This window comes from Periophthalmus magnuspinnatus, chromosome 19, assembly GCF_009829125.3.
Source record: "Periophthalmus magnuspinnatus isolate fPerMag1 chromosome 19, fPerMag1.2.pri, whole genome shotgun sequence".
In the NCBI taxonomy this organism is placed as follows: Eukaryota; Metazoa; Chordata; class Actinopteri; order Gobiiformes; family Gobiidae; genus Periophthalmus; species Periophthalmus magnuspinnatus.
The window spans coordinates 22,668,388-22,679,660 of record NC_047144.1 but is presented as its reverse complement, the minus strand read 5'-3'; the positions used below and the strand labels follow the sequence as shown (position 1 = coordinate 22,679,660).

At 44.1% G+C, this 11,273-nt stretch overlaps 1 protein-coding gene across 1 annotated transcript in view; it reads right to left on the bottom strand.

The window, feature by feature from the left end:
* Positions 1-3,989: 3,989 nt before the first annotated feature.
* heatr1 (HEAT repeat containing 1) overlaps positions 3,990-11,273 on the bottom strand; it is a 33,000-nt gene continuing 25,716 nt past the window's right edge. The window contains exons 33-44 of the mRNA XM_033984291.2: positions 10,723-10,846; positions 10,506-10,646; positions 8,853-9,124; positions 8,287-8,437; positions 7,722-7,880; positions 7,494-7,628; positions 7,190-7,294; positions 6,721-6,886; positions 6,417-6,559; positions 6,131-6,289; positions 5,118-5,226; positions 3,990-4,166 (exon numbers count right to left, since the gene is read on the bottom strand). Coding sequence (XP_033840182.1) covers positions 4,078-4,166; positions 5,118-5,226; positions 6,131-6,289; positions 6,417-6,559; positions 6,721-6,886; positions 7,190-7,294; positions 7,494-7,628; positions 7,722-7,880; positions 8,287-8,437; positions 8,853-9,124; positions 10,506-10,646; positions 10,723-10,846 — 1,753 coding nt within the window. The 3' untranslated portion in view covers positions 3,990-4,077. The remainder of the gene's footprint in view (positions 4,167-5,117; positions 5,227-6,130; positions 6,290-6,416; positions 6,560-6,720; positions 6,887-7,189; positions 7,295-7,493; positions 7,629-7,721; positions 7,881-8,286; positions 8,438-8,852; positions 9,125-10,505; positions 10,647-10,722; positions 10,847-11,273) is intronic.

The following is an 11,273-nucleotide window of genomic DNA, read 5'->3' as shown; positions in this document are numbered from 1 at the left end:
AATGAGTTTTCTTTAATAAGAAGGTTCAGGGCATTAAAAATGTCAATTCCACAACACAAATTACACCTGTGCGGCCACTTAGACACTTAGAGCTGACTCACTTTGCAGCTGTAACTGACAAAACTGTCCAAGAGATCGTCACCAGTCTGAGTTTATCTACATGTTGCCTCCATGTGTTACCCACTAAATTTATAAAGTGCCCCAGGGGTCAATCCTGGGACCCCTGTTGTTCAGTCTCTACATTCTGCTGTTAATACGCAGCAATAATGTGTCTTACCACGACTCTGCAGACGGCACTCAGATCTATGTCTCACTGCAGCAGGTGAATCTGGACCAGTGGATTCACTCACTGCATCAACAGATCAGTGTGTGGATGTGAAACTTTCTCCAGATAAACTCAGACAAGTCATAGTATTTGACCCACAGAAACATAGAGAAAGTGTCAGCATCACCTCCAGCCTCATCATGTCAATAACATCTGCAGCTTTTTACCATCTAAAAACATCGAAAAAATCAAAGGTAAACTGTCAAAATCAGACTCAGAAAGACTTATCCTGCATTTGTGTCCAGTAGGTCAGACGACTGTACCGTCCTGCTCACTGGCCTCTCCAAACGAGCCTTAACACAGAACAGAACATCCAGAACACTGCTGCTTGGGTCAGGAGTAGAACCAAGAAGTACTTCACACATGTGTCCTGTGGCTCAGGTCTGTGGCTCCTGTGGCTCAGAGACTTTAAAGCAGCTCTGTGTGAACAAGTCTCTCCATGGACCAGCCCCAAAGAACATCTCCCACATGAGCCACATGAACCATCTCACATGAGGAGGACTAAACCAGGACTGAATCAGGACTGTGTAAGGATCATTTCAGTGTACCATAGTAGGAAAAAATCATTGGAGTGGATCATTGTGATAATTTGGACGTTTTAAATCACAATATTGATCTAAAACAACTTCATGTCCGTCGTTCCAGTCGACAGCTGCACATCACACGAGCAAACAGCAGATTTTTTTCACTTATATCAAAATGAATGCAGAATCACCAATTAAGAAAATAAAACTGGAGCAGGAAGTGCGTACATCACAGTGGAGGTGAAAATGGAGGCAGATCAGAGCAATGACGCCTTAAATACAGGAGAATAAAGGTTCCCCAAACACGCACGAATCACTTTACATCCAACCTCAGAAGGAAACAACTATAAGAAAAAAGCTCTGAAAAGTCCAGTTTGTAGAATACATCTGATTTAAAAGATGAGATAGTCTAGTCCCTGATTACTTTCACAATAAAAGCACGACTGACCCAGAGACCTTCACAATAAAAGTGTAACCTTTCATTTATTTGATGTATGTTATTTTATGTATTAACATTAATTTGGGGACATTAGTATTTTGTTTATTGCTTTGTATTTATTTTTATTAATAATTCATATTTATTTATTATTTTATGTTGGGTAAAGTACATTTACTTAATAATAATTTTGGTTTCTATTGTTTTTGTTTCGGTACAGCTCATTTTGGGGAGCGCACCAAGGAACGCGCATTAGGGCGCGCACATGTTAAGTTGAGGGAGAATTGAGAGTTGCTGAATAAAAACAGTTGAGCGGTGCACTGTCCTGCCGTGTTGGTTTTTTGGTAGCAAGGGAAACAGCAAGAAGAAGATAACACATACTATATCTAACTGTAACCCGACATATCCACAGCCTCCAGAGACTGGTGAAAACAAAATATAAGGGTTGCAAAAGCATCAGAGTGAACTCAGATGGCCAGAGGAAGGACACGACGGGGTCATAATGTTCGGGGTATTTCAGTGATGTTAGTCTACGCAGAAGTTTGGAGGAAGTTCTGTCTAAACCAAGTTCCCATTTCACATTAAAGTTAGTGTGAAAGTGAAGTCTCTACGACGATTGTGACCTCTGACCTCTGAATTCACTCAGGAACCCAACAAAATCATAACATTTTAAGATGAGATGACGATTCTGAGCCTTCATAACAACAGTGTATCTCCACCTGCCATAAAGAGCAAAACTAAAGAGCCCAAACTCACCACACGTTTGTCACTGTGTGGACAGATTGAGGAAGTTGCGTTTTTTAAATACTGTACATGTTGTTTTTCTTTGTTCCAACTCGCCCCCGAGGCTCAGCTTTTTAAAGAGACTAAGGGAGACGTGTGAGCACAAAGATACAATGCTGTTTTATACAGTTTTATCTGTCCAATGTAAAACTAAACTTGACCAGAACTAAACCAGGATTAAACAAGACCTAAACCAGGACAAAACAAGGACTAAACCAGGACTAAACAAGAACTAAACCAGGACTAAACCAGGACTAAACCAGGACTAAACCAGGACTAAGCAAGAACTAAATCAGGACTAAACCAGGACTAAACCAGTGTAACCTTTCATTTATTTGATGTATGTTATTTTATGTATTAACATTAATTTGGGGACATTAGTATTTTGTTTATTGCCTTGTATTTATTTTATTAATAATTCATATTTATTTATTATTTTATGTTGGGTAAGGTACATTTACTTAATAATAATTTTGGTTCCTATTGTTTTTGTTTCGGTACAGCTCATTTTGGGGAGCGCACCAAGGAACGCGCATTAGGGCGCGCACATGTTAAGTTGAGGGAGAATTGAGAGTTGCTGAATAAAAACAGTTGAGCGGTGCACTGTCCTGCCGTGTTGGTTTTTTGGTAGCAAGGGAAACAGCAAGAAGAAGATAACACATACTATATCTAACTGTAACCCGACATATCCACAGCCTCCAGAGACTGGTGAAAACAAAATATAAGGGTTACACCAGGACTAAACCAGGGCTAAACTAGGACTAAACAAGAACTAAACCAGGACTAAACCAGGGCTAAACCAGAACTAAACCAGGACTAAACCAGGACTAAACCAGGGCTAAACCAGAACTAAACCAGGACTAAACCTGGACTAAACAAGAACTAAACCAGGACTAAACCAGGGCTAAACCAGAACTAAACCAAGACTAAACCAGGGCTAAACCAGGACTAAACCAGCACTAAACCAGAACTAAACCAGGACTAAACCAGAACTAAATCAGGACTAAACCAGGACTAAATCAGGACTAAACCAGAACTAAACCAGGGCTAAACAAGAACTAAACCAGGACTAAACCAGGGCTAAACCAGAACTAAACCAGGACTAAACCAGCACTAAACCAGCGCTAAACCAGGGCTAAACCAGGACTAAACCAGAACTAAACCAGGACTAAACCAGGGCTAAACCAGGACTAAATCAGGACTAGACCAGGTCTACACAACTGCAAAGAGAATGAAAAAGCAAAAAGGACAATGTGATTATTTATTTATAAATCATTTCTGCAGTGTCTGTTCTGTAGGTTCTTCAGAAGTAGGTCCGTAGAACAAAAGACTAAATTTAAATCTGTCAAATGGACAAATCGTTGTAGGAGTGAAGATGTTTCGCTGCTCGTCCAGGCCGTTTCTTCAGTTCTGGTCAGATCACTGCTGGACACTGCCTTATATCTATCTGAAGGAGGAGCTAACTACACTGAAACTGTAAACATCTACTGTCTCCAGTTTCAGCCTTAATGACTCTATTCAACCTTTAATGGCCCTACTATTGTTTCTTTTTTTTATGATTATTTATGTTTTGATTTATTGTATTGTGATTTTAATGTCTTTCTTATTCTGTAAAGCTCTTTGACAAAGCATCAGAGTCGTCCTCCAGCCCTGAGGACGACTCTGTCCATTTTTAACCTTTATTTCCTCTTCAAGAGAAAAACTCCCATTTCTCAGAAGAATGAAACTGTGATTAAACCAGATATTGACCAATACTAAACCAAGACTGAACCAGGACTAAATTAGGTCTAAAGTGGGACTAGACCGGGACTAGACCAGGACTAGACCAGGACTAGACCAGGACTAGACCAGGACTAGACCAGGACTAGACCAGGACTAGACCAGGTCTACACAACTGTAAAGAGAATGAAGAAACAAAAAGAATAATGTGATTATTTATTTATGATTCATTTCTGCAGTTCTGCATGTTCATCTGTAGGTTTTTTTTTGTAGGTTCTTTTGTAGGTTCTTCAGAAGTAGGTCTGTAGAGGTTCTCCGAGCACATTCTCCATCTCCTGCACCACCCGCTGCACCTCCTTCTCCACCTCCTCGTTCTCATCTGAAAAACACAGACTTTTAGTGCACGTTCAGTCCTGGTTTAGTTTTGGTTTGGTCACAGTTTTGTTTTTGTTTTAAAATGTCGCTCCTGCAGGTGTCACACAATCCCAGCATGCACCTCCAAACCCCCGTATGGACAGCGCTTACGGCTGAGAATTCCCACAGAAATGAAAGGTGTCAGAGAGAGTTTAAAGAGGAACGATCCCAAATTATTTGTGCTAAATGTGAACTGCCTGCTCAGAAATGTCGATTGTAGAAAATAAAATCACAAACTAAAGTTAAATGAATGTTTTTTTGTGTGTATTACATTGACATGAGTGAGTTAGAGCACGTCCTGTTTGTGCCGTTTAATCTATTTCACAACATCACAACCGTCAATATCAGTGAATTTTATAGGTACAGGGTTTTATAGTAAAGATCTTTTCACAAACATCTCCAGGGATCTTTTTGGATGATGATAAAAGTAAAGTAGACATCCAAATACTGCAGAGTTAAGGCAAAATATATTCTATACTCTTTAAAATCACAGGTCACTCATGTTTAATGTGATTAGTTTTAAGATAAATCATTGTCTACGATTTCATTAATGACAAAAATTGTATTTGAAGTATTGGTATTATTTACAGTAGTAGTATTTGTAGTATCTAATCCACTTTATTAATGTAGCACAGTTTGTAGACGTGCACACACAGCTGCACACACAATAACAGAAGTGAATCTTAATAAATAAGAAAGAAAATAAAAAATTAAACACATGAAGCTAAACATTTACAAAAGTATAAAATGAATAAATCTAAAGTAAAATAAAATACAATATAAATAAAGTAGTAGTAGTAGTAAAGGAGTAGTGCTCTGACAGTGCTGTTGTATTTACAGTATTTGCAGCAGTAGTATTTGTAGTATTGGCAGTATTTGTAGTATTTGCAGTATTGGCAGTATTTGCAGTACTCACCCTCCATGAGCTCCGCCAGGAAGGGCACAGTCTCTGGGAGCAGCACCAGGTAATTCTCTCTGAGTTTGGAACATAGCTCGAGGAGAGAGGCCAGAGCGGAGAGACGCACCTGAAACACAAAGAGGAGTAAAAGAGGAGAAAAAGAGGAGGAAAAGAGGAGGAAAAGAGGAGGAAAAGAGGACTAAGGCGGGACTAAACGGGGACTGAACCAGGACCATGTAAGGATCATTTAAATGTACCATAGTAAGAAAAAGGACTGTGAAAGATTAAATATGGGCCATACGTAACATTTATACTCCATAAACTGTGTGACTTAAATCAGACGTGTTGTGCTTGTGTCTGCGCTGTTATAATCTATGACCCTGTGGATTATTATGTTGTAATTTGGACATTTGTACAATCTGGACAATTTGGACTAATCACAATATTGATCTAAAAAGACTTAATATAAACAATCCGCCGACTTTCACGTTCGAAAACTGCGGTGCCCAATGGGAGCTGAAGTTGCTGTAAATGTCATCACAACAAAGCGCTGCAATGCTGTGACAGTGGAGGTGAAAATGGAGGTAGATCGGACAAATGACGCCTTGAACACAGGAAAATAAAGATTCCCCAAACATGCACGAATCACTTTACAACTTCAGAAGGAAACAACTATAAGAGGGTTAAAAGCTCTGAAAAGTCCAGTTTGCAGAATAGATCTAATTTAAATGATGAGATAGCCTAGTCTCTGATTTCACAATAAAACATGACTCAGCTCAGGGATTTAACAGTAACTTCATGGTCAGAGGAAGCAGATGTTATGTTCATAATATTCTGGGTATTTTATGATGGTGGTTTAAACAGAACTGTGGAGGAAGTCCTGTCCACATCCTGACCTGGATCCCATTTGACAACAAAAGTGTCATGGAACTTTCACATTACTGTAAAAGTGAACGATTCTGAGCTAGAAGTAACAGTAGCAGTATTTGTAGTAGTACTAGTAATACTTTTGGTATTAGTAGCATTTGTACCTTGTGGTCTGTGTGCCTGGTCTTCAGTAGGACCTGGTAGTTGAGGGACTTCCACTGAGAATCATCAGCCAGAGCCACAGCAAACTGCCCCAGACACGGCACCAGACTCTGGGCCACTCTGCGCTGGTACTCTCCCTCCCCGCCCTGGAGGTTCTCCAGCTGAGGAACAGGAACAGAGACAGGAACACATGGTTAAAGACTTTAGAACAGCACGTGACATTATATTTAAACCACATCCCAAACCCAGACTAAACCCAGACTAAACCCGGACTAAACCCAGACTGACCTGGTCAACCAGAGGAGTCATCAGGGCCTCGGCTCTCTCGCGGCTCAGGAACTTGTGTGTGTCGTAGAGGCAGATCTTATGGAGACAGTCCAGAACCAACGAGACCAACAGAGAAGTCTTCTCCTCCAACTGGAACAGAGGAGCTGTGGAACAGAGGAGGAGGTGAGAGGGGGAGAGGAGGAGAGGAGCAAAGGAGAGGGTCAGAGGAAGAGAGGAGGATCAAAGGAGGAGAGGGTCTGAAGAGAAGAGGGTCGGAGGAGGAGGTCAGAGAAGCAGAGGAGAAGAGGGTCAGAGGAGGCCTTACCCTGACTGCTCTTCAGGGTCAGGAGGTCACAGAACAGTGGGAGGAGGTTCCCTGAGAACAGGACAAAGAGCCCTTTGAGCCTGAGAGCAACAGCATCGCACAGACGCACCAACGTGAGCACCCGCTCCTTCTGCCCAGAAGGGGCACTCCTGCTCCACTCCAACAACTGAGGAAACAACACAAATGTAAATGTGTTAAATTTCCTCTTCTCCTCGTGTATCCCTGTGTGTCAGATGTCATATTTGGAATTCCAGCTGAGTATCATAACACTCAACGAGCCAACGGGAGTGAGGCTGTTGGAGAAAACCCTATTAATGTTCATCTTGATTTAGGGATAAAGTTAAATAAAAACATGATCATAGAGCAGGATAAAACCAACATTTTAAGGTCAGAACGATGCGACAGGATCAGTTACAGAGAGAAGGGAGGCAGGGTAATGCTGGTCAGGAGTACCTAGATGGAGGATTACCTTGAAGAACAGAGGTCTGAAGGTGACCTCAGAGAGCTTGAGCACCAGAGCGAGGAGACAGTCGATCACTGCTCCCTCCACCTTCTGAGCCTTCTCCAGGTCCTCCTGAAACACACGCAGGGTTTGAGAAGAACCAGGTCTAAACCAAGTCCCAGCCAAGTCTAAGAAAGATCTGAACCAGGACTGAACCAGGACTGAACCAGGGCTAAACCATGATAAAACCAGGACTAGGTAAGGACTAAGCGAAGACTAACCAAAGACTAAACCAGGACTAAACCAGGATTAAACCTGGACTAAACCAGACCTGGCAGTGCATGGCTCTGAAGTCCAGCGCAGTCAGGAAGAAAGTGGTGAGCTCTGATTGGTGGAGGGTCAGCTGATCTCTGTCCATGTGGCCGATGTGCTCCTGCAGGATGCTCATGAGCGCCACCAGCTGGTTCTGAAACACAATCACACCAGGTCTAAACAAGGACTAAACAAGGACTAAACCAGGACTAAACCAGGACTAAACCGGGCCTGAGTGAGTCCGTACCTTCTGGTCCTGCACCAGTCTGGCGTAGCACTTGGTAACCGTGGGTAACAGGACTCTGGGCGGGACTTTGGTCGCTATGGTCAAACGAAGTGCCGTCAATCGAACGGCGAGGTGTGGAGAAGGGGCGGAGACTTCAGCCAGACGCGAGAGACGACACACCTGAGACAGAGAGAGAGGGTGAGGGTTCAAATCCCGATCTCAGGAAGGAGGGTGTGCGTTTGACTCCTGATCTTTCTGAATGGAGTGTGCATGTTACTGTGGCAGAGTAGTAATCATGCCCCCTCCCACTCGCACCGCTGGTCAATAAACCTGTCGATGTCGCTAGTGGGAGTGACCTCGTGGAATACAGGCACCGGATTTGTCAGTCAATTGTGAAATAATCATGTAGGATCATAGAGAGTGGGTTAAAACCAACATTTTAAGACCAAAATGAGTCTGACAGAGAGAGGGACTATGTTTTGTTTTTTCAATAGAAGTCAACTGGTGGCTAGTGCGTTAGCTAAGTCCATTTATTTATGCAGTCTATGGTAGTTTTCCTTGGAAGGTTGTGGGTGCGATTCCTGACCTGCTCTATCATGTCTTGCAGGTAGGGGCTGGTGAAGCAGTGGAGGGTCTCAGTGATCCGGTGCAGAGCGGTGACGGAGCTCAGGAGGTAGATTTCAGAGGAGAGACAGTCTTTCCGGTCTGTCAGAGTGGTTAGCACTGCAGGGACCAGGCTGAGGAGAGATAGAGAGTCAGATGCCCTCCCGTATATTTTTTCAGATATTTTAAAGTACATTCAGACACTTCAGCCTTAGTGTACAGTTCTGTAGAATAACCTAAAATAACTCGATTTGTGAAAAAGTCAGATTCTGTTCAGAGAGCGCATTGTAAACTCCAGGAGAATTCACATCTGAGAGAAACTGAAGTATGAAGTTTTTGTGGTAGTAGTACTTGTAGTAGTAGGAGTAATTCTGTTACCTGAGCAGCAGTAGTCGCAATTTTAGTAGTAGTAGTAGTAGTAGTAGTAGTAGTAGTAGTAGTAGTAGTAGTAGTAGTAGTAGTGTAGTAGTATTATTTGTTATAGTGGCAACAGTAGTACTAGTATTTGTAGTACACCAGGGCAGGTGCAGTAGTAGTATATTTTAGTACCTGGGCAGATGGGGGACGGCGAGCGCCTTCATAGCCGTGATGCACTCGGCGACGCACTGCAGCGCCGTTGCCATGATGTTCCGGTCCTCCTCCGTCTCGGTGACAATAGCCACAGCGGCCTCCATCACGGGAGCGAACGACTGAGGTTCAGAGGAACCGAAAAGACGACAAAGAAGCTTCAGCGAGAAGAGAGCGGTCTGACGGTTCACCGCGGGGTCAGAGGAGGTCACGCAGGTCAGGAGGTCAGGGAGGAGTGAGAGGAGGAGGGAGACCTGTTGAGAAAGAGAGAGGTCAGAGGTCAAGAGGAGCGAGAGGAAGAGGGAGACCTGTGGAGAGAGAGAGAGAGGTCAGAGGTCAAGAGGAGCGAGACCTGTGGAGAAAGAGAGAGGTCAGAGGTCAAGAGGAGCGAGAGGAAGAGGGAGACCTGTGGAGAGAGAGAGAGGTCAAGAGGAGCGAGAGGAAGAGGGAGACCTGTGGAGAGAGAGAGAGGTCAAGAGGAGCGAGAGGAAGAGGGAGACCTGTGGAGAGAGAGAGAGAGAGAGAGAGAGAGAGAGAGAGAGGAGCGAGAGGAGGAGGGAGACCTGTGGAAAGAGACACAGAGAGGTCAGAGGTCAAGAGGAGCAAGAGGAGGAGGGAGACCTGTGTGGAGAGAGAGAGAGAGGTCAGAGGTCAAGAGGAGCGAGAGGAGGAGGGAGACCTGTGGAGAGAAAGAGAGAAGTCAGAGGTCAAGAGGAGTGAGAGAAGGAGCGAGACCTGTGGAGAGAAAGAGAGAAGTCAGAGGTCAAGAAGAGTGAGAGGAGGAGCGAGACTTGTGGAGAGAGAGAGAGAGAGATCAGAGGTCAAGAGGAGTGAGAGGAGGAGGGAGACCTGTGGAGAGAAAGAGGGAGGTCAGAGGTCAAAAGGAGAGAGAGGAAGAAGGAGACCTGTGGAGAGAGAGAGGTCAGAGGTCAAGAGGAGTGAGAGGAGGAGGGAGACCTGTGGAGAGAGAGGTCAGAGGTCAAGAGGAGCGAGAGGAGGAGGGAGACCTGTGGAGAGAGAGAGGTCAGAGGTCAAGAGGAGCAAGAGGAGGAGGGAGACCTGTGGAGAGAAAGAGAGAAGTCAGAGGTCAAGAGGAGTGAGAGGAGGAGGGAGATCTGTGGAAAGAGAGACAGAGGTCAGAGGTCAAGAGGAGCGAGAGGAAGAGGGAGACCTGTGGAGAGAGAGAGGTCAAGAGGAGTGAGAGGAAGAGGGAGACCTGTGGAAAGAGAGAGAGAGGTCAGAGGTCAAGAGGAGCGAGAGGAAGAGTGAGACCTGTGGAGAGAGAGAGAGAGACAGAGAGGTCAAGAGGAGTGAGAGGAGGAGGGAGATCTGTGGAAAGAGAGAGAGGAGAAGAGAGAGGTCAGTGGGTGAGTTGAGAAAAGGAAAAAGAGGATGAGGGTGAGGAAGACGAAAACCAGTGAACAAAGGTGAGAGAGAAGGAGAGTGAGCAGAGATACATTTTAAACTGCAACACATCTGGAGCCAACTGCAGCAAGAGAATGGACAGCAGTAGTAGTAGTAGTAGTTGTAGCACTAGTAGTACCTTTTGCGGCTCCCAGCTGGTCTTCTGCTGCAGTTTGTTGTTGGTAGCAGTAGTAGTAGCAGTAGTAACAGCAAAAATAGTAGTAAAAGTACCTGCTGTGGCTCCCAGCTGGTCTTCTGCTGCAGTTTGTTGTTGAGTAGTTCCAGAGCTTTCCGTCGAACATTAGCGACTTCATTTGCCATCAGCCCCCGGGTCACAGTGATGAACGAATCAGAAGGCAGCAGTGCGTGCACCTGACAAAAAACAAGACAGTTTAGTCTTTGTCCAGTTTTAGTCCATTTTTAGTGCAGTTTTATAGTCCAGTCCCACCTTGTCCAGGAGCTCGTAGGTCTTGTTGAGGAGCACTCTCCAGAACTTGGCTGTGGGTTTGTCCGAGTTCAGCTCGACGCACTGAGCCACCGCGTGGATGAAGCGCAGGATCTCCTCCAGGAGCCTGAAGACAAGAACCAGGGTTTAGCACACTGAAATATAAACAAAACCTCCACCAGGAGCTTAAAGATGCACTCATACACATAAGACAAGAGTCAGCGTTTAACACAGATGAAACCTGTCAAAAAATTCATACGAGTTTCTTAAGAGCCATTTTGCATTTGACCAGGATTCATTAACACTTAATACAAGAACACACGAGGGAGCACTCACACTGAAAAGGAAACTTAAACAAAACATTTAATTTATGTTCTCATGGAAGAAATGGGTGGGATTTAATACATTTTCTTCTTCCCACTGCTTTTGGAGCTTGAATAAGAAATGTGAAATTAAATGTGCATTAACTGTACATGTGTTCATTAATCTGCTCCAAAAAACAAAACAAAAAACAAAACACTCGCCCAATGGATCTGTGACCAAACACTAAAGCC